Consider the following 22,143-nt stretch of genomic DNA (forward strand, 5'->3'; position numbering starts at 1 on the left):
TTGTCATTGTGAAATACTGTTTGGCTAAAAAAAAAAAAAAAAAAAAATACAAACCTGTCATTTTAATCTGCTCCTAAAGTTACTTGGACATCTAATATTTCAACCGCCTCTGTCTGGTTGGTTGGTCCACCACAACAAAGTCATACATCCTCTGCTCCTCCGAGGGACGGCTCAAATTATTTAATTTATTTGAAATACTGATTTGACAGAGGGTTTTCATCAGGGGCGAGAGGACAGAAGTAAATTTGATTTTTAAAGGTTATTTGGTCGAGGCGGTGAGTCCATCGTTTGATGTTGCCTCGCTGTCACCAGAAGGACAGATAAGGGGATTCTGCACATACCAGTTGGCCCCGCTGCCAGTGTATACATAGCAACCTGCACACTTGGAGGCAGACACGAGCACCAACACCTGCTGCCTCTCAAGATGAGTCAAAGTGAGCACAGTGGGAAAATACTGCCACTGTGATTTGTTTTCTCAACCTGAAGGGAGTCCTTTACAGGATCTAGATGGAAACAGCACTCATGGTGAGTTTAGTTCCTTCAGATGTGTCTCACGCGTCGGTTTGCCTCGTTCTAGTTAAGATATTCAGTTAAATGTCTTTTGGTTTCAGGTGTCTGTGCTTGGACTGGCTCTCTTCCTGCTCTCGTTCCCTCAACATGCCTCACTGAACAAAGTATTTGACAACACCTCAGGTAGGATTTCTCTTTGATTACTACTGAAAGGAGTTGGCACTTAAGAGCCTTTCTAACTGCACCCATGTTCTCCATGTTTGTGGTAATCTCAGCAACGGTGTTTCTGGGGTCTGCGTATGTTGACGAGGCTCTTCAGAGGGCAATCCAGCTGACTGATGCTGCTTACGCCCGCACAAGTGAAAGGTAAATATCCTTTATTATTTGATCTAAAAATGGATCTGGAAATACTTCACACCATGCTGAACCACAACAAAATCACCTTTTTAAATCTGTGAGGCACTAAAGACTAAAGCTGTCGCCGTTGGCAGGGTGAAGAAGTCTTTGTCTGAAGGCGCTCTGAAACCCAGTGACCTGCTGGCTCAGTTTAAACAGATCGAAACCAGAACCAGGATTCAGATCCGGGCTGCTGAGCTGCTGGACAACACGGTGGAGCTGATCAGAGAGATGGTCTACACCACCACCATGACGCAGCCCAACCCTTACGGTACTGCACAGCGCTGTAACACGACACAGAGACGTCCCTGCACCTGCAGGTCAGACTGTTTATCCCATTCAAAATAGTTTTTTTCTGATGAACAATTAAACAGGAAGTTAATTATAGACCTTACACACTCTCGGTTTGTTTCAGGGTACAGTTTAACACGTTAAACCTCTTCTAAAACTCTGTCACTTGTTTTATTCTCAACTCTTGAGAGCCACTGAGAAAAGCTGTAATTCATTCTCCCCCCCCTCGGTGTCCACTCAGCTACGTCACTTTTACAAAAAAAAAATCAAAAAAGCTGCAAGAACTGTGGAAACTTGCAGCATTTGTGCACATTGTTAATATTCAGTCACACAGTTTTCTTGTGAATTTGCAGTTTTCAGTTACATTTATTTTCCGATTCTGTTGGTAACTGAAACTTGATAGAGGGTATGAAAACTCCTGGAGTCCAATGGAGGTCCCAGCCACCTCCATAGGTGACATACAAATACATAACCAAAATTTTAGGAGGTTACCTTAAACAAAATATCTCTCTCTCTTACTAAGTATCATTTATATCTCTTGGGTTTTTACTGGGTTTACTGTTTTTCTCCCTCAGAGCTCCTAAGTGAAGGAGATGTGGAGAATCTGCTGCAGGTGACCGGCTGCTCCGCTGAGCTGCAGACGCCCACCTGTCAGACTGACTGTCTGTCCGAGCGCTACAGATCCATCACAGGCGAGTGCAACAACAGGTCAGAGCTGACATTAAGAAAATGCGGGGACATAGTAGCGCTGACTGTTGCTGTTTGAAGGTAACCGCCTCTCTGTTGTGTTTGTCGTCCTGTTCAGACAACATCCCAGATGGGGGGCTGCTAACATCCCGTACTCCCGCTGGTTGCCTCCAGAGTACGAGGACGTGTGGGGGTCGCCCAGAGGCTGGGACCCGAAACGCACCTACCACAACGTCAGCCTGCCTCCAGTAAGTCTCCCTCCGTCCCGTCGGCTGCTGTAACCCCACCACTCCTCACCTTTGTTTGTTGTCCAGGTAAGGCTCGTGTCGCAGGACGTGCTGTTCACTCACAATGATAACATCTCCGTGGACTCCACTCTGTCCCACCTGCTGGTGGACTGGGGTCAGTGGATAGACCACGACATGGTGCTAACGCCTCAGAGCCCGAGTACAGCCGCCTTCAAGACCGGAGCTGACTGCACTCACACCTGCAACCGGGACACGCCCTGCTACCCCATACAGGTGTGCTTCACTGTCGGTGTTCCGTGGTTTTTAATTCAATGTGTGTACTTTTAACTAAAGCTGTGAACATGACCTGCAAACTCTATCAGTCGTTGGCTGTTACCCTCTAAGACAATGGTTCCATTATTACACCTTAAAGCAAATCAATGTTTTCCTGCGACCTGTCGTAGGACTCGCAACTGTTATAAAATGATTTTATGCTTTGAAAAGGAAAGAAAACATCCCAATGTTAAGTTGTTTTTTTTTAAGTATATTTCAAATAAGTTTTATTTAGAAAGAATTCTTGTTTATTGTCAGCCAGAAAGTCATAGTAAGGACGGAGCCAGAATAAAGGCAGTTGTAATCCTTTTTAACATACCTCATTACAACATCTCTCAAGATAGTAGTGTGTATTTTAGAATAAAACAGATGAACCTCTTTTCAGATTGGGGAAACAACAACTTAGATGCTTTTTGCTCTTTTAAGATATTTTATAAATAGTTGACGTGATTGTTTCACACTGTCGTTTGCTCAATGAAATCACTTCGAAAGAAAAGGTCAATACTTTCATGACAGTTTCTTCTTTCTTTAATTCCCGTCCAGTATTACTGTAAAAAAAAAAAAATAATAACTGGTTGAAATGTGAGCATCTCTTTTTCCACATCAGCAGCTGTGTAAAACACCTGACTCCGTTTCCCAGATCCCCCTGTCCGACCCTCGTTACGGCGTCCAGAGCTGCATGCCTTTCTTCCGCTCTGCTCCCAGCTGCGGTGCTGGAGTTCTGCCTCATCGCCACCGCGAGCAGCTCAACGCCATCACCTCCTTCGTAGATGGCAGCATGGTGTACGGCAGCTCCTCCAGCCTGGCCTCCGCTCTCAGAAACGGCTCCTCTCCTCTGGGCTCCATGTCCCTCAACCTGCAGCACTCAGACCAAGAGCTGGCCTACATGCCCTTCCTGCCTCGCCTGCAGGCTCACCTGGACCCCTGCGGCCCCCGCAACTCCACCACCTCAGGGGAATCAGACCGATCGACGCGCAGGGAGAACGCAACATCCTGCTTTCGAGCTGGTGAGTGCAGTGAACCCCTCTCCTCTCCTGTCCTCTCCTCTCCTCTCGACAGGCCCTAAGTGCAGCTGCCTTTGCTCATGATTCACGTTTCCCAGGTGACTCGAGAGCCAACGAACATCTGGGACTGATCGCGCTGCACACGCTCTTTCTGAGAGAGCACAACCGACTGGTCAAAGAGCTGCACCTGCTCAACCTCCACTGGAGCCCCGACACCCTCTATCAGGAGGCCCGCAAGATCATAGGAGCCGTTCACCAGGTATCAGCTGCACCTTCGGCCGGACGGTCGTCACATCTGCCTCTGTCGGCGTCCTCATCGCTCCGACCCGTGTTCTTTATCTTTCCAGATCCTGACGTGGGACCACTACCTGCCGCGGGTCCTCGGTGAGAGCACCACGTCTCGTCTGGTGCCCCCCTACCAGGGTTATGATCAAGACGCGGATCCCAGCATTGCTAACATATTTGCAACTGCTGCGTTTCGTTTTGCTCACGTCACGGTGCAGCCCGTGGTGAACAGGCTGGGACCGGGATACACCACCGACTCCCAGTATCCGCCGCTTCCGCTGCATCACTCGCTGTTTGCCTCGTGGAGGGTTGTGCAGGAAGGTAAAGAAGGACGCTGTGATAGCATGTGTTACCTTGTGTTTGTGTATTTCATTTCCTCGCGGCGTTTCAGGCGGTATCGACCCCGTGCTGCGCGGCCTGTTGCTGTCTCCAGCCAAGCTGCAGACTCCAGGTCAGATGATGGTGGAGGAGCTGACAGAGAGGCTGTTTCAGGCACAGGGAGGGATGCCTCTGGACCTCGGGGCCCTTAACCTCCAGAGGGGCCGGGACCACGGCCTGCCCGGTAGCGAGCCTTCTTCTATTAAAATGCTCTTCTTTTAGTATCAGCAGTTCCTTCACCGGACCTTTAACACCCCACCCCCCCCCACCCCGGTTCATCTCATGCCAACAGGATACAGCTCGTGGCGAAGGTTCTGTGGCCTCTCTGTTCCCAACACTACGTCAGAACTGGCCAACGTTCTCAGTAACTTCAGTTTGGCACACAAATTCCAGCTCTTATACGGGACCCCGCACAACATCGATGTGTGGATGGGGGCCATCTCTGAGCCCGCTCTGCCTGGAGGCCGAGTGGGACCGCTGCTGTCCTGCCTGCTGGCCAGACAGTTCAGAGCGCTGCGAGACGGGGACAGGTGAAGCTGAAATAATGATTAAATCAAAGTTATGACTATTATGACTCGCGCAGCTCAGAAATCTGAATCTGACTTTGCCTCCAAAGGTTTTGGTGGGAGAGGGAAGGAGTGTTCACCAGCGACCAGAGGAGAAATCTGCACACCGTCTCCCTGTCCCGCATCATCTGTGACAACAGCCACATCATCCACGTCCCCGCTGACCCGTTCTCACGCACTGAGAGCCCCGAGGACATGCTGGCCTGTTCCCACCCGCTCATCCCCCACCTCGACCTCAGCCCCTGGAAAGAACCGGACGCAGGTGAGGAGGTGGAAAAGATGCCGAGTATGAAATCAGGGTTGTCGGTTGTTGTTGTTTTTTTTTTTCCTTCACTGACCTCTCTACCTCAGATCCCAGCTGCGGCCCGATACCCAGGATTCAATCCGGCTACTCTTTGCTCTGTAACTCCATGGTTGTCTATCAGTGTCACTCTGGCTTCAAGCTGCTGGGCTCTTCATCTATCAGCTGTGATCCAAACAGCCAGCAGTGGAGCCCCGCACCCCCAACATGTCAAGGTACTGAGGCTAAACAGAGGCCTGGTGCCATGACTTGAACACATACCGTGATGTTTCTCAGTATTTCTCACGGTGTGATTTCAAAGGTGAATTTCTTCTGGATATCGTCTTGTGCTGATATTGAAAATGTGATGAGACTCAAAACTCTTCAAATGTCAGTTGTCAAGTTGAAAGTTCTTTCTTGAACTTGGAAACAGCAGCTTCAGTCACACAAGATCCATTTCAATACTATCGCGTGATTTCTCCGTCATGGAATTCACCACTTACTACCAAATAAACGTTGTGATGTAATTGTCTTGTCTTCCATTTCTCAAACATTTTTCACTGTTTACTTTAATCAATTATATTAATAGGTATGCATATATATTGGATTTCCGTAAAACAACTGTAAAAAAAACCCCGTATGGATGCAAACTTTATTTCTCATTCATATGTTTTGTTTTTGGCTGACTGTTGCAGATATCAATGAATGTGAAGACCTGATTTCTCCTTGTCCAAAACACCTGGAGTGTCTCAACATACCAGGGTCCTTTATTTGCTCAGGTTGGTTCATATCTATTGAAAACCCATGTTACCTTGTTGTTTCATACATTTTGACATGTGCGACGTATCATACAGACTGTTATGTCTCGGTTCTGAGCTCTAATATCTCTTCCCGTGATCCAGAGCCCTCCTCGCTGTCCGCCGTCTCCATCGTCACCGCAGTGATCGTGGTGATTGGCGGCACGGCCATGCTGGGGATGATCATGATCTGTTATCGAAGGTGAGCCACTGAAGGCAGAAATCAATATCCACATACAATATACAAACACGACATGACTGATGTCGCGACAGCCTAAAAGTAAGACAAACACATATTTATAAGTGCCTAGTAGAGCTATGCATATTTAGGGGAATAACACGTAAAATGCATATTGTAGAAAGTGTTCATCCCTGAACAATAAAAACACGACTCAATAAGAATAAGTGTTGTTGTTTTTTTTTGTTCCTTGCAGGTATTTCTCCAAGACAGAAGAGTTGGTCACTGCCAGATGTTGCCAGGAGAAAAGTTAATCAAACCTTTGGTCAGTTTTTGTTCTGATATTCCTCTGATAAATATCTTAATGTCCTCCGAGCTGTCTTAACTCACTACGGTAGCAGAATGTTTTGTCTGTTTAATTTATAACAGCCACGCATCCGAACACACCCATGTTTCATTCATAAGTATTGCTGTTGTTGACCTCTGATGTAGATACCAGGGCCGTGTTTACCTATGACATCATCTTCTGTCCTCTGACTACACATTACAACACTGCTCAGTCTGACGGGGCTCCAAGTCAAACTGTTTATTAAGGTCTATTAAATCTGTACTAGGCCAGAAAAACAGAGGCTTACAGAACTCTTTTCAATCCGGAAACTAGAAATCTTACTGGAATGTCTGCTCCAAAAACAGATTTTCAGACCGTAAAGCCCCTCTGAGCGGGACGTGGTCTCAGTATTTCCTAGGTATCACTGTGCCCGTTTCCTGCTTAAAAAAACCTGTTGGGCAACTGCCGAACAGATCAGCAGCATGGCCTGAGTGAAACACAGCCGTGTCATCTGGTTGTACGGGGTTTAAACTAATTACAGCGATGACTCATCTGATTTTGTACAATCAGGACCTGTAAATGACACACAGTACAAAGGTTGAGAGTTGGGCTACAATGCCTTGTGTTTATTGGAGTGTTTACAGTTAATCATCAGTATACCGAGGTTAGGAACCTCAAAGCCCTTCTTAAGGCTAAGAAACAGTTATTGCACTTTCTCACATGATATTCTTCATTTTTTTTTTTTACTTGCAGAAGATTTTTCTGTAAAAAAGAAAAAAAAAAGCTTTTAAAAATAAATCTATACTATGAGGTACAACCAGCATACATTGTGTAATATGGCTAAGTTCTGCATTCATGCAAATTCATTTATGGCTTTTAACTGTATGTACATACTGTTTTGCTGCATACGTGCAAAACTACAGTTGAAACATATTACAATCACCTGTATCAAAGCTCTTATTTTCTGTGTACACTGTAAAGCTCTCATTATTTTGAGTGAGGAGGTGTAATCATTAATTTATTAATAATACATGTGATTATTAGGTACAGGCCTAACATGAAGCTGTTTATTGCAAGAGGCTGAAGGTGACTGCTTTGTGTTTTTATACAAGGCATCCAGAACAGGAAGTGCAAGAGTGCATCAATAAAACCGAGGCCATGCTAAGACTCAAAGGTCTTGGGTGTGGTGTTTGAGCTAATGACTGAAAGTAGCTCAGAAATGCGAGACAACATTGTATTCATGTAAAAGTAAAGAAATGCAAATCATTGCTCTGTGAAAACAATACAACTATTACATCACATAGCTGTAATACTTGAGGTAAAAAAACAACAACTAAAGACTGTATCTGCTTCCATTCTACTCATGATTTCAACAGACTAATACCTGAAACATGGCACGCATAGCAAGGCAAGTGAAATGTGACCTGATTACCAAAAGGGATAAAGATAAAGGTGACATATTTCTTTAATACGTCAAAGAAAGTTAACTTGTTTTTTTAATTTTTTAATTTTTTATTATCTTTGACAGTTTCAACAACAAAAAAGTTTGGGCACCCAGATATGGTCAGAACTTAATAATAGGGACGGTCATTTCAAGCAATAATACTTTGGTATTCACTGAGAACTGGTATTCACTGAGAACTATTAAACTATTATTTCACTGTTAATCTGCCAAACCTCAGTGTGACTTCCATGCTTCCTGTTAACTGCCATTTCTAAAAAATTATTACAAACTGAAGACTACCTGTCCTCTAGCTACCTGTAAATGCTTTGCTATATTTTATATTCGTCTTCTGCTTTGTGGGCAACCTTCATTTTACATTTCAGAGAGCTAGGCAGCTGCTCAGGAGGAGGTGGGACAAGGTTTGAGTATTTATGAAGAGTTCAGATTTGCCTCCCTACCAACATCGGTGAACAATCCATAGGCCTAATAATCTTATTAAGATTATCTCAGTGCTCAAATCTCTTTGGGTGCCCAAACATTTACATGGTGACCCCTTCTTTTTTTTTTACTTGGAAACTAGAATAATTTTCCTTAAAATGTTGCAAAGAATTTTTCAATCTTTAACTTCATGCCGTTTGGAGATCAGTTCATCATCTAATCAAGGGGAACAAAAATCATGAGCAGGGGTGCCCAAACTTTTGTGTGGTACTGTAATTTTCTGGCATGTGGTACAATAGAAAAACACATTCAACATTTCTGGGAGTAACACGATCTTCACCACCATGTTGTTTTTATGTTTTTCCTGCTGGTTTTATTCTAATTGTCTCATTGCATTTCATAAAGTGGCACATGAACACTTTCTGTTTCCCTTGTTGGTTGACCTCTGCTGCTGCAGCACTACTGCTGTACAACCTGATCAAAAACTGATCTGAGACCTGTGTGTGACCACAGTTACCCCAGACTTCTCTTGAGTAATCAAGGTCCTGGGATCATGGCACCCTGTTGGCTGGTTCAGTGCACTGTCGGGTCCTCTAGCCCTGGTCGGTGTGGTAGAAACCCAACTTGGCCACGGTCATCTCTCTGCGAAGGCGCAACACCTCCCAGAACATCTGCTCCGCTGGACGAGGACAACAAAAGAACAAAATGTCAGCTGCCGAGGAAAACATCCCCGCTGGCAAGCAAGAACCAAAAGAGACAACGAAGACCTAAAATAAATTCACAAGTTTTCAAATGCAAACGTGCAGTTTGTCCGTGTTAACTTACCATCATGTCTCACCAGGCCCTGCTGGATGTACCGGATGTAAGTAAAGAAGTTGCAGACAGCTGTGATCTAGAAAGGTGAAACAAGGACAAGGCCACATGTAGCAGCGCTAAACAGCAGCAACAAAAGTGTTTCTAATGAAGGTTACAGAAGAAAAGTGACCGTTACCCGCGCTCGGCTGGATGGAGAGATGTAATAGTAGCTCCCCTTGTCGCCGAGTTTAATGCGATGTCGGCAGAGCCGTGACATGCCGCTTAACGCACATTTTCTGCAAGAGAAGAAGATCAGTGGTAAAAAATACACATGAATACACTCAATCATCAGACAGCAAACATTAAACGAGTTACAGATCTTCATGTATTCAGCAAAGAAACCTAAATATCTGAACTTTGAATGAAGCAGAGCACGTTCCAGGTGGAAACACACTTTAGGATAGAAGAGGTGCACGATCAGAGAGAGTTAGTCACAGAAAGACGAGGCAAGAGGAAATGGTTGGAGGGTGCAATAATGTAAACCCAGGACACATGCAGGATCTTATTTAGCACATTCATTTGCAGATTTGTTTCCAACTCTCCACACATCTGGATAGACAGACTTCACTCCATGCCACAGTAATGAGTTAGTGAAAAGCTGAATGGATGATTGGCTCCTGAGAGGACTTACGTCTCTATTGCAGCCCTAAAGCCACTGAAAAAAAAAGATTTTAGATCAGACAGTGATTAGAAATGTGCCCATGAATTAAACCACTCTCAGATACAAGGTAAGGCAGTGAAAAGGCTTCAGCTACGATCATAAATCATCAGTGAAGGAACCAAAACCAAATAAGAGTGACTGTTCAGTGTTGAATTGACCATATTGTGTAGCAGTGAGTGGTGAAACAGAGGACAGGGTGACAGTTAAGTATAGACGTGCTAACTCACTTAGGACCTCCACACTCTACAGCCGAGGCTTTAACCATCGGTAGAGCCGACATGGCCACAGGCTCGATAGTCAGAGAGTTGTTCTCCACTGCGCTCTGAACCAGCTGGGACAACTGTGGACAACAGCAATCACTAAATGAAAACATTACTTCAACACAAATGCATCAGCGTGGTGACTGTACAGAGAAGCAGGGAGAGTCTGACCTCCGATCTGGTGAAGGAGAGGCAGGGTCCGATGTCTTCTCTGTAAATACGACTCAGGAAGACGGAGGAGCGGTCCAGACTCGAATGTTCCTTCCACATCAAAAACTCTGCAAACAGAACCGAGTCCATCTGCGCAGAGAAAACAAACCATCATTCACTCTGTCAGGAAAATGACCAAAAGTAATCCACAAAGACAAGGTGAGCTGGCTGAATTCTGCTCTGGAAGGATAAATTTTTTTAAAAAAAAGTCTGGTACAAGGAGAATCTGACCTCCCAGCAGCTCGACAATATATATTCAAATCTGTGGTATTACCGACCAATAAACTTACAAACAATTAAATATAAAATTTGAATTAGGAACTTCACTATCTACTAGATTCAGGACAGGCATCGCAAATCATGGCTTTAAAAGGCTGTTGTAGAAACATCATTATAAATCCAGAGAGGAGCTGTGCGCACACTTCATGAAAGAAGCATAAAGACACTCTGCATTTGAAAGGAACATCTTGCTGTTCGCATTTCTGGTGGTTAGAATGTCTGTAGCACCTCCTCAAATATTCAAAATAAATATTCTGCCCCCCGCTGTAGACTTTCAGACAATTAAAGAACATGTTTTCAAAGTAAGACTTCCATCCAGGCTGCTCCTTGTGTAAACAGGGATTTGAAGGAAGTATGAAGAAATGCTCGGTATCCAGTAATGATGAGATGGAGTTAAAAGAACCAACTCTCACTACAGCCTACAGACTGACAGATTTTTTTTTTTTTTTTAAAGCTGATATGATGAAGCAGTGTATCATTTTGATTATTAAACACACGATAAACATTTTTGATGAGGCTTTATCCAAGATATGTTTTAAAAATCACAACCATGATATGTACTGAGAAAGACATTTTATGGTTGAAAATTGCCATTTCTGTTCTGCAATTTTTTTTTTTGCCTTTTTGTCAGACACGGACACAAATACAGTTATATCTTTAACAGACTGATATTAGCAGTAATTATTAGTGATGTTTTCAACAGAGATGGCTGGCTAGCTCATCTCATGTTCATCTTACAGCCACACAGAAAAAGATTCAATACTCCTGACTGGTCAATTTGTCTTTGATGAACTGGATTAAGATGCCGTCAGACTGGACTGATCATACTCTGAGGTTCACGGAGACCACTTAGACCTCTGGGGAAGAAAATACGGCCACGGGTGCATAAATACGGATCATTACAGAAAACCGTGCCAGCAGCTGATTATTAAAAGGTTTATGAGGTCAGGTTGAAGGGATGGAAGTTACCTGTCTGCTGTCAGTGCCTCGCCCTTCCCCCTGTCCCTGCCAATAATCAGGGTCATGGGCCGCACTGACAGCCTGGCCAGGAACCAGGCAGAGAATCAGAGAGAGGAGAGCCGGAGCGGCAGGCTGAGAGAGGAAGAGACGCCACACACGGACAGGAAGGTCAAGTCGGGGAGAGGTTAGCAGCGATAGACAGGAAAAACAAAAAGCAAAGAGAAGAGTGACTGGAAAACGCAGTAAGAGCCGCAAGAAGAGGAATCCAGACGTCACAGAAACATACTTGAAGGCTACCAGGTTACCTCTCGGTCCTCTTTGGCCGCAGGCTGAATGGTTACTGATGACGGTTCTGGTTTTCCAGGTGAGGATGGAAAGGCACCGCTGGCGCTCTTGTTGCGGCTGTGGCCCCCGACATGTTTGTACGCTCCCCTGGTGCCTGAAGACTGCAGCTGGGGATGCAGCTGGCGGTTTGGTGAAGAAGGTGTGGACGTCAGCACCAGAGTCTTGAGCGCCGTCACCTCCGCTTGCAGAACATCAATCTGGAAGTCAGACACAGAAAGAAAGAAAAAAAAAAAGAAGGCTATTTATGTCTTTTCATTGTTTGTAGATAACCGTTATACTAAAAATAAAAAATAAAAACCTTTGATTAAAAGCCTTTTTTAAACACAAATCAGAGTAGAATCAGAAATAGCTTAGGTGCCACGCAGGCATTGTTAAAGGACAAAGTGTCCTGAGACTCATTCAGCTGTTTTAACAGAAGTTAAGACGCACAGTCAAACAACTTCACTCACCTTCCCCTGAGCCTCCTTCAGTTGTTTCTCTGCTGTTGCTTGTTTGACATTCGCTTCACGCACCATCTTGTGAGCCTCCTGTTGAAAAGTAGATCAGAACATGGGACATCTGATAAAGCGACTACCTGCTCAGCGCAGAGACAGAGTTAGTGAGTGCCTGGTGAACAAAGGGAAACACTCAACAGTTAAAAACAGAACAAAAAGGGGGTGAATATTCAAGTTATACTCAGGTGAACGGAAACATCCTTTTAATTTAATCTTAATGTTGCTTTATGTTTACTGGATATATACACAGGCATCCATTTTCAGACAAGCTCATGTTGCCTGAAAAGGTTTAATTATATCGAAGTTGTTGCTACAACTTGGTTGTTTTGGCAGTGAGGGAAGGAGACTGAATAAGATTGTGACTTTTGACAGCACAACTTCGCTTCCCTCATCATCATCATCATCATCATCATCTGTCAAAATTATAGTGGACTCAGCAGAGAGTGACAATTACTGCTGACCTCAAACAGACTGGCGGTCAGCTCCTCCATCTCTTGCTCCAGCTGATTCCTGACTTGCGACAGACGCTCACACTCTTTGTCTTTTAGTTTCAGTTCCTGAGATGTGCAGGAGAAAATGTCACAACCACATTAACAAGGAAGAACATTTGCTTCGTCAACTTTTTTCCTTTTTTCTTCCAGGTCACACTATCTTTTGTGTGTCTGTGGGTGTGAGCAGAAAGTAGGTTACAACACCTTCTTTGCAGCGTCCAGTTGTTCCCTGAGGATCTCTGACCCCTTTTCTCTAATTTCTTTCTCTCTGATCTCCAGCGAGGAGCTGCGGAGCCGGGAGAGCTGGCCATGACCTCTGCCTGAGGTGGGCCCCACCTGGCCTCCTCCCTCCACCCTGGACTCTGGATCCAGATCTACCAACCTTCACAGGACGACACAAAAACATATCATCAACACAAACGACAATTTCTGTCAAAACTGTGACAGCGAGAGGCGTCAATTCAGCCGTATGTTGGTTTTGGAGGATGCAGTCAGTGATGCTTTGAGTCACGTTACCTTGACAGGTGTGTCCAGTTAGTAGCCCACCCTGTTTACAAAGCTAATCCACTGGTATCTATTTATAATATACTGTTGTATTCAAGCTTTTCAGTGAAATAGTTTCCATCACAACACCGCTGGATGTTGACGTGATCCGTGTAATTCATACAAAACAACTGGAATCTATACATCTTTTTCACAGCAGACATCCGAGTGGTGACTAGTGCTGCAAATTATGATTCTTTTTTTTATTTTATTTTTTATTAACGATCAATCTGTTTTCTTTCTGTTTCTCAAAGCCCAAGGTGCAGCCTAAAATGTCCCGTTTTCTCCCGACCAAAAGTTAACAACCAAAAGACATTCTGTTTATTATCACGGAGGACTAAAGGAAACCAGAAAATATTAACATTTACCAAAGGAATCAGAGAATTTTTAGCATTAATCATAATTATTTTAGCAACTAAATGATTAATAGATTATGAAAATAGTTGATTCATTTGTGGATCAACTAATGGACTGATAGTGACATTTGTGAGACTAACATTAACAACGGCTCCAATGTAATGAAATGTCCCAATGAGCCATGAAAGTGTAACAGGAAGCCAGCCTGCACAATATCAGACCCCCGACCATGAAGCAGCTCAATGAGATTCAGACTTCATGCGTTTTATTATTTGCATCTGCGCTTTTTCCACTCCGACATGTCAACATAACGTGTTTCCATCTATCTTTCAAGAAAATATTTGCTTATCCTTCATTTTTACACCAGAAGTTACGCCCGACAAATGTTAAAACATCCTCTTTCCAACTCTGGTGTGTCTCACGTGATGTTCACAGCTGTAAAAAAAATATTTAAAAATTTAAAAAAAAAAAAAAACCGCTTCAGACCCCGGAGGGACCCCGGACCGCAGTTTTGTCTCCCTGTGATACTGCATCAACAATCCCAACATTCAAAGCACCAGAGCCCGCATTGTTAGTCGCAGTAACTTCCATCTCCAAGCTGCGGTTAAAGTCCAGGTCAAAGCAGGTAAATTAAAGCAGACATGAGCAGGCTTTTAGCTGCCTGGCCTTGTTAGCTAACCGTTACAACTTTTTTTTAATTTTTTTTTTTTTACCACGGACAGGTCTCGTCTTTTCTATCCGCTCTTACCCTGTCAGCGTCCGGGACAGCGGAGCAGCCTTCCCCTCCTGTCCGTGTGTCCGTCAGCTTCTCCCCCTCCACTTTCCCGCGGCCGCCGCTGCTGTTGTTGTTGTTGTTGTTGTTGTTAAATGTACAAATATTGTACAAACCGAGCAAACGCTGGCGAGTTTCAGTGAAACTAATCCCAGACGTTTTAAATCAGAGCGCAGGAATGCGGACGCTGACGTAGACAAACAACAACAACAACAACAACAACAACAGCAGCAGCAGCAGCCACAAAACGATGACGCTCAGGGGTAACGCCGGTTTAGGTTAATTTTAACAAAAAATATCTGGTCAGTTTCTTCTCATTACTTCCAGGCAAGAAAAACGAGTGTCTCCTCTGCCTCTGCCCTCTTTTCTGCAGGTCACATGACAGCGCATCCACTCCCCGAGAGAGAGAGAGAGAGAGAGAGAGACACACACACACACACACACACACACACACACACACACACACACACACACACACACACACACACACACACACACACACACACACACATATATCCTGTCCGGACACAGAGCCGAGGCAGCATGTAGTCCTACCAGAGCTCAGCCCTGCCTGATGGAGCACCTCTCAAGGCCAGATGTTTAGTTTGTGGCGTTACACATATATATATATATATATATATTTTTAAGCAACCATCAAGTCTGGCGCTTTCAGGGCTGCAGGGCTGCTTTTTTTTTTTTTTTTTTGGAGACACTCTGCTATAAACAGATATTAAAAACACTTGAGTATTGCAATCATACAGGAGATGATAATTTACACTTTACCGAAATGAACATTAATCAAAAAGTAAATGAGTATTAAAATATATTTAATGACATAAAACGTCTTACCTCTAGAATTAGTCGATGTGAACTTGTCCAGGTGTGTGTTGGAGATTCCTCAAACTTTTGTGTTCATATTTTGTGTTTGTGTAAAAATGACTGTCGGTGGACACATGATCTGATTTTTTTTTAATTTTTTTTTGAAACTCTTGAGAAGTCACAGACTCCTCTGGGAACGCTGGTGACTCAGGAGTTTAAGACACCCTGCATATAATCTCAGCATGCCTTGTGTGGGTTCATCTCTACTTCTCCCCTCATTTCCTGTCCGATCTCTGCTGTCGCCTCTATTAGAGACCAAAAGTCAAATCAAAACAAGTCCTGGTCTGACCGCCACACGCCTCCAGCCGCAGCTCTACATCTGCATCTGTGTGCTGGCCTGTGCTGCGGTGACATGCAAAGCGTGCCTAAGATGGTTGGAGTTTACCCAATGAATAAATATAGACATTTGTTTGCCACTTTACATGCCGCAAGACTTTACGCCATGACGTGATGGTTAGAGATGAAAGCATCAACAACCCTGAAAGGGAAACTCCTTTACAAAGAGCAGGAGTTGTGAGAGAGCGGCGAAATACTTCATCGGCCCTGTAAACTTCAGATGATTCTTCATGCAGGTTTCTTAATACTGGAGCTGGACTGAACCAACAGAACCACCTCTTCTCAAGGATTTGTGTTGTTTGATAATATGCTAAATTAAACAAATATCTCCAGAGGATTTGGGCAGAAGAGTCTTTGACAGACTGTTGGGAGTGTAGATACAAACATGTGTCTTCTGTGCAGAAAACAAATATAATGCATTATCTTAATGTCCTTAAAGCTCTGTTTAAGCGTGTAGTATAGTGTTCAATATAAGGCATCTAGCTAATTTCATAAAGTTAACAACACAGCACACCCTCTGGCTGCCTTTTTAAACAACAACACTTTTTGATGTTTGCCCCACTGCAGGGTCAGATCAGACTCATCTTTAACACTTACCGTCCAACAACACAGCCTCCCTCCTCAGTGACTGGGCTGGACTTGTGTGTTACTACAGGCACATTAGGTGTCCCAAAAAACACTGCAGAGGAGTATACTGCTATTCCAGACCTCCCCACCGTGAGGACTTCATATCCCGGGCTCGATGAAGTTGAGGAAGGTGGAGAGGAGGAAATCTGGACACTGTGAATCCCCTCGAAGGCATCCATGTGTGTCTCAGGCAGTGCAGAGACTCATCAGAAGCTGCTGGATATCTTCAGTAAAGATCTAGTTAGTAAAAGTGTGTTCAGTTCCTAAGATACAGAAAAGACAGAGTTACATACTGCAACATAAAATCACACAAAAACTCAAAGTTAATCCAGTCTTCCGCAGGACAAGCCGTGACCTGTGATGAGTTTAAACTATAACTAAAACACGTCTTTCCTCTCTGAATACTGCACAGCTAGATGAGGTCAGGCTCTTTTCTTTGCAGGTTGTCATGCTGAAGGAATTTATGTCTTTGAGCTATTTAGAGTAAACATAACTAAGGAAGAGTATCACACACGTGCAGAGTGTGATAAAGGTATACTCTGGGACGCCTTAAAGGCAAAAAACAAATAGAATACACTCACCACAAAGGACAAAAGTGATTCTCGGTTGTTGCCAGTGCACCAAAAATCTGAAAAAACATCAGAAATTCGGCTTTGATCTTGAGAGCTCAGTTCACCAAACTCTGCACTTCGCCCTGCTGTTGGCCTCCTGGTGAGACAGGAAGGGTTAATCACTAACACCTTCTGACCAGTAACCACTCAGCTGTACACATTCTTTCCAGCAGGGGGCGCCGCACACACCTGACCGGGAGTCTGCAGGATGAAATAGTGAATGCTGCTTCAAATGGAGGAAAAAAAAAAAATCAAATCCAGAGATGGGAATATGTCCAGACGTGTGTGTTTGATACAGGAAGAAGTAGAGAGAAGCATGTGTGTTAAACTTTGAAACGATGAATCAGACTTTCATGAATTTTTTTTTTGGTTCAGTGAATCATATTCCTGATCTTAAGCATTCATGCCTCTAACCAGCCTATTTGTGGCAGTGTGGGTTCTCTTCTGCCCTCAGATTTGCTCAGATTAACAGGACCCGGCCCTCACAATGCAGCTTTGTTGCAGAAACAGATTAACACATCAAGTGACCGGAGGTTTAGGAGTGCCTTGCTCTCTTTTTCTTTTCCTGCTCTCCTTTCTCCAACATTCTCGCTGGACGCTGCCGCCACACATCTCGAGCCACAGAGAGTACGATGGCCAGAACTTTTCAGTGGTAAGTGTGAAATCTTGACCTATTGTGACCTTCAGATTTTTCATTCCTCTGGTTTAGCTGTGCAAAGTTCCCTTCAGAGGTAGTGCCATATTTCATCAATCAATATAATGAGAAAAATGAATAATTCAACTAATATTTAAGTAGAAAATAAATATTAATTTGAGTTGATTTAGTATGGGAACAGTGCTCAACAGGGATGTTTAAATCCTAAATTGTGGGTCATACAATAATGAACTTATCTGAGTTGCACCTCATGTCTTGTTTTACTTGATTATTGTAGATATGTGACCGATGTTGGCCTTATGAGATCCAGACTGATCGCTGAAGCTGAGCTCCGGCAGAGCACAGAAAACAACACCACGCTGGTCTCCTTCATGTCAGGCTACAGTCAGACAGCAAGTTGGCCAGCAAGCAGCAGCAGCGGCAGCAATGACAGTGACATACTCCCGCAGAGTTGCTGATGCAGGTCTGGGGACCTTCTTTCACCTGCTCCTGCGATGGAAAGGCAGCATCTACAAACTGCTCTACAGAGAGCTCCTCATCTTCACTCTGCTCTACTACTTTTTCAGTATTGTTTACAGGTAATCTTTGAACTCCAATAGCAACTATTCAAGTCCGGCAGTCTGCGGACAATAACAGTTTTTCACTGTTTTTATTAGTTTAATACATTGAGGTTTGTGGTCCCCAAACTGGGGTCTGGGGACGGCTGGTTGTCTAGGAGTCATCTTCAGGGGATCAGATAAGGCAATCAGATGTTACTTGAATTTGTATTGGATGTTTGAGAAAAGTGATAGAAAATCACAGTGATCATAGTCTAGAAACTGTGTTCACATTCATGTTTACACAGCCACTCTGAAAAGCGGACCAATCGGCGACCAGTGTGGGTGGTTAAGAGCGATGACGCTGAAGTCAAGTATTTTCTTTCGAAAGGTTGTTGCAGCTGTGTTATTGTTTTGATGCATATGTCAAAGCCGATTGGTTAAAAGCTGCTTCACTAATTTCAAAATGAACCCGAGGTCTACGCCCAGTAGGATGCTAAGACTGGAAACAATTCCCAATGGAGCGTGTCCAGACTCATGTATTCACAAAGTGAATTTGGCTCCAGTAACATCCGGCTTGTCCCAACCTGCATTTTGGGAAGCACAGCTTTGAAGCACCCGTCGGGAAACCAGGACTCAAGTGTGTGAGAAAGCCATGTGGATTTCTTTTAAGAAACCTTTCCTAACCCTCACCAAGGAGTTTTTTTTTTTTTCCCTAAACCTAACCGCATGGTTTGTGGTAGCACCGTACTGTTCACAAGAGGCCAAACATGACACTTACACTGTGTCCCGCGGTGAGCTGACAGGTGTGTCACGCACTTAGGAGTGATACCGGACTCACCAGATGTTTCCTTCGCCAGGTTTTTGTTACATGATGACCAGAAGAGGCTGTTCGAGAAGCTGTCAATATACTGCGACCGCTATGCAGAGCTCATCCCTGTGTCGTTTGTGTTGGGTGAGCTGCACCCGACTGTTTTCCTACTTTTCAGTTTGAAAATTGAATTGAACTTCTTGTGTTTCTGAACACCGTTACTGAAAACTGGCATCTAATTCTACACCGACTTACTTAATAATGATTTTTACTAGGTTTCTATGTGACCTTGGTCGTGTCCCGTTGGTGGGGTCAGTTTGAGAACGTACCCTGGCCAGACCGTTTGGCGGCGCTTGTAGGAGCTCACGTTCGTGGAGCTGACGAGGCCTCCAGGATGACCCGCCGGACTCTGATGCGGTACGCCAACCTCTCAGGAGTGCTCATCTACCGCTCTGTCAGCACAGCCGTCTACAAGAGGTTTCCCACCATGGAGCATCTGGTGCAGGCAGGTACGACGCAGCGATGAAACTCACTGCTGTTGGTCCTGCTAATTTCACACAACCATCCAAAACCTGCTGGCTAAACTATTTGTGCGGCACACGTACTACTTGGTGACATAATGACTGAGATTATGACTGAGAGTTCTGGCTGGTGACCAGGACGAAACACGGCAACAAACATCCTTTGACTGCTTTGATCTCCACGCTGTGTTTGTTCCTCTCAGGTTTGATTACATCAGAAGAGCTGAGGCACCTCGAGGATTTGCCCTCTCCACATAATAAATTCTGGGTGCCCTGCATGTGGTTCGTCAGCCTGGCTCTGAGATCTCGGACTGAGGGTCGCATCAACAACGACGTGGCACTCACAGCCATTCTCACTGTAGGTGTTCATGTCAGCAGGCCTAAAGAGCCTGAACTTCTTTACTTTGAGGGAATTTTGTCCCAGAAACAAGTCCTGGATTTGCATGACATGCTGTTTTCTCTTTGTTCAGGAGCTGAATAGTTTACGGGCAAAGTGTATGAAGCTGTACGGTTATGACTGGATCAGTCTGCCTCTCGTCTATACTCAGGTTTGGTTGATACTGCAGTCTTTCTGTAGCTAAAATATAGCAGATGTCTTGGCAGTAGAACAAACAGACTAAGTAGTTTTTATTCATTGTAAAAAAAAAAAAAAAAGAAAGATTGCGACAGACAAGACGATATTAGGCTCCTAAAAACTATAAAAGAGACCAATAAAACAACTCAGCCACAGACTTTGTGAATGTTACTCAGGTTTCCGTGATACGCTGCCAGACTTGACTAATGTCTTTTAATTTAGGTGGCGACAGTGGCCGTCTACAGCTTCTTCCTGGCTTGTCTGATTGGTCGTCAGTTCTTGGACCCGACTCAGGGATACCCTGGTCATGATCTGGACTTCTACCTGCCTGTATTCACCCTGTTGCAGTTTTTCTTCTATGTTGGTTGGCTGAAGGTGACGCACAGCTGATTGTTTATGTGATTATCACACAGAAACTCTTTTCGGTTGTCCGTTTTCATTGAGGTGGTCTTGTGTTTTCATTGTCTCAGGTGGCTGAGCAACTCATAAATCCTTTTGGTGAAGACGACGATGACTTTGAAACCAACTGGCTTGTCGATCGCAATTTGCAGGTGTGGACCGAAACCAAACTATGAGCTTTTTATTGACCATTGATGGTGGCCGTCTTGTTTGACTGGCAGTGGTTTTCATTGTGTCCCAGGTGTCCTTGCTGTCTGTGGATGAGATGTACGACAGCCTGCCACTGGTTGAGAGGGACATGTACTGGAATGAGTCAGAGCCGCAGCCTCCCTACACTACTGCCAGTGCTGAACATCGCAAACCCTCCTTCATGGGCTCGGCCCTCGATATCAGGTTTAACACATTTATTTTATTTGCTGGCCGACAGTTTTTAAAAAACAGTGCTTAACATGTGGTTAACCTTCTGCTTTATCTGAACTAGTGTTCCTAAGGAGGAGATGGAGTTTCAGTCTAATCTGGGGCAGATCAAAGAACACGAGGAAGCCAACTACTCTACCCCGCTGCTTGGAGGGCTCGGACGTCTTCTCGGTGTCCAGTCCCCTAACTTCCCTCGCTCCTCGCGGGTCTCTCTCCTGCGCCGGCGCCCCGGAACACCAATAAGCCGCTTCCCCTTTTACCTGCACCCAGAGGCACCGTCCAATCCAAGTCAAGCCCGCCAGCCTTTGAACCAGGAGCGAGATCCAGACTACGCCTTCTCCACCATTCCCTTGTATGAGAGACCAGGTTTCTACAGCTGCCCACAAACACCCATCCACTGCGTGCCCCCTGCGGTGCCCCGCCCTCGACCCGCCCGGAGAACACAAAATGAGTGGAATCGCAGCTGTAGCTCTCTAGCACCACCAATGGTGGGCTCACAGTTCCTACCCCCTGACACTCCCAACCACATCCCCCCACCACCGTCCTCTGCTTTCCCCTGGCTGAGTGAGGACGGCGAGATGCAGAGTGCCCCGACCTTCTCCTTCCCCGACCCGCCACCTCAACTGTGTCCAATATCTAAACTCAGACCGGGACAAGGCCTGCTGTCTCGCCGTCCACCCCCTCCCCACCTCACTCTGGACACCCTCCCGTCAACTGACAGCCAGCCAGGACCCCTAAGTGCTCGGACCGCAGGAAGCGGAGGAGAAAGGGTGTTCTCGTTCACTCCTCCCTCTCGCACAACGGCACCAAATCCCGGTAATCCCAGCGGCAGCTCTAGCAGCATTAATGCAACAAGCACTAACAGTGCTGGCACGACAGGAAGTCTCTATAACGGTGCAAGTCACAGTAATTTTAGTAACCACGGGAACTTAAGCACTAACATGAGGGCAAGCAGTGGGGGCACCAACGGCACATTGAGCAACAACATGAACACAGTTTCCACTTCAGCGCCATCGCAGCAAGAAACCAATCAGCAAAACTCACCCAATGATTCAGGAATCTCATTGGCTGAAGGGGACCTGCTGGGCGTTCTGGTGGACGGTGGGGTGAAAAAGGCGGCAGGAGGGAGGGAGCACGACTAATAAAAGAAAGTGTGACACATTTCTTTTTCCTGTGTGGTATTCAAAATAATTCACACAAAGAGGTCCTGGACTGAGTTCCTTCTAAAATGCTTGACGGGCATCTAAACCAGCCTAAACACAAGTGAAATTATTTGTTGCAAACACAGTTATTCAGTACTTCCGGATAAACTCTCCAAGAAGAATTAACCTAGTTGTACTGCACTTTATGAGACTTAAGCGTCAACATGTGAAGGACAAATAAGAAATGCTTGCCAGTTTTCTCTGAA

The 22,143-nt window shown here is 44.9% G+C and overlaps 3 protein-coding genes across 3 annotated transcripts; 2 read left to right on the top strand and 1 right to left on the bottom strand.

The window, feature by feature from the left end:
• Positions 1–456: 456 nt before the first annotated feature.
• Positions 457–6,369, top strand: epx (eosinophil peroxidase). The gene is made up of 17 exons (XM_069708262.1): positions 457–525; positions 612–693; positions 786–876; positions 1,002–1,177; positions 1,773–1,905; positions 2,003–2,132; positions 2,199–2,405; positions 3,085–3,451; positions 3,547–3,707; positions 3,796–4,054; positions 4,125–4,295; positions 4,404–4,641; positions 4,728–4,939; positions 5,029–5,193; positions 5,653–5,736; positions 5,860–5,956; positions 6,189–6,369. Exons 1-17 carry the CDS (start codon positions 508–510, stop codon positions 6,244–6,246), a joined length of 2,649 nt encoding a protein of 882 aa, XP_069564363.1. The 5' UTR covers positions 457–507; the 3' UTR covers positions 6,247–6,369.
• Positions 6,370–7,891: 1,522 nt separating this feature from the next.
• On the bottom strand, positions 7,892–13,074 carry rab3il1 (RAB3A interacting protein (rabin3)-like 1). The gene is made up of 9 exons (XM_069708264.1): positions 12,902–13,074; positions 12,668–12,763; positions 12,162–12,239; positions 11,673–11,909; positions 10,090–10,218; positions 9,886–9,998; positions 9,134–9,233; positions 8,968–9,034; positions 7,892–8,821 (listed from the first exon to the last, which is right to left on the bottom strand). Exons 2-9 carry the CDS (start codon positions 12,695–12,697, stop codon positions 8,736–8,738), a joined length of 840 nt encoding a protein of 279 aa, XP_069564365.1. The 5' UTR covers positions 12,698–12,763; positions 12,902–13,074; the 3' UTR covers positions 7,892–8,735.
• Positions 13,075–17,903: 4,829 nt separating this feature from the next.
• On the top strand, positions 17,904–21,877 carry best1 (bestrophin 1). Its single transcript, XM_069708092.1, has 9 exons — positions 17,904–18,055; positions 18,874–18,968; positions 19,100–19,333; positions 19,549–19,703; positions 19,816–19,893; positions 20,142–20,294; positions 20,390–20,470; positions 20,560–20,711; positions 20,800–21,877. Exons 1-9 carry the CDS (start codon positions 17,904–17,906, stop codon positions 21,875–21,877), a joined length of 2,178 nt encoding a protein of 725 aa, XP_069564193.1.
• The last annotated feature ends 266 nt before the right edge of the window (positions 21,878–22,143 follow it).

Source organism: Brachyistius frenatus, unplaced genomic scaffold, assembly GCF_029030835.1.
Source record: "Brachyistius frenatus isolate BFR_SWC_R1_liver_20210118 unplaced genomic scaffold, ASM2903083v1 Contig_74, whole genome shotgun sequence".
Lineage (NCBI taxonomy): Eukaryota > Metazoa > Chordata > Actinopteri > Embiotocidae > Brachyistius > Brachyistius frenatus.

What these genes read in the sequence shown, in the direction of transcription:
- epx (XM_069708262.1), top strand. An exon ending in AACATCCTGCTTTCGAGCTG is followed by an intron (nt 3,452 to 3,546) that starts GTGAGTGCAGTG and finishes CACGTTTCCCAG; the next exon opens with GTGACTCGAGAGCCAACGAA. An exon ending in GCGCTGCGAGACGGGGACAG is followed by an intron (nt 4,642 to 4,727) that starts GTGAAGCTGAAA and finishes TTGCCTCCAAAG; the next exon opens with GTTTTGGTGGGAGAGGGAAG.
- best1 (XM_069708092.1), top strand. Translation starts at nt 17,904, where the DNA reads ATGACAGTGACATACTCCCGCAGAGTTGCTGATGCAGGTCTGGGGACC. An exon ending in CACTCACAGCCATTCTCACT is followed by an intron (nt 19,704 to 19,815) that starts GTAGGTGTTCAT and finishes CTCTTTGTTCAG; the next exon opens with GAGCTGAATAGTTTACGGGC. An exon ending in GGCTCGGCCCTCGATATCAG is followed by an intron (nt 20,712 to 20,799) that starts GTTTAACACATT and finishes TATCTGAACTAG; the next exon opens with TGTTCCTAAGGAGGAGATGG.
- rab3il1 (XM_069708264.1), bottom strand. Translation starts at nt 12,697, where the DNA reads ATGGAGGAGCTGACCGCCAGTCTGTTTGAG. An exon ending in TCTCCTTCACCAGATCGGAG is followed by an intron (nt 9,999 to 10,089) that starts GTCAGACTCTCC and finishes TGTTGTCCACAG; the next exon opens with TTGTCCCAGCTGGTTCAGAG. An exon ending in GTAGAGTGTGGAGGTCCTAA is followed by an intron (nt 9,234 to 9,885) that starts GTGAGTTAGCAC and finishes CTTCTCTTGCAG; the next exon opens with AAAATGTGCGTTAAGCGGCA.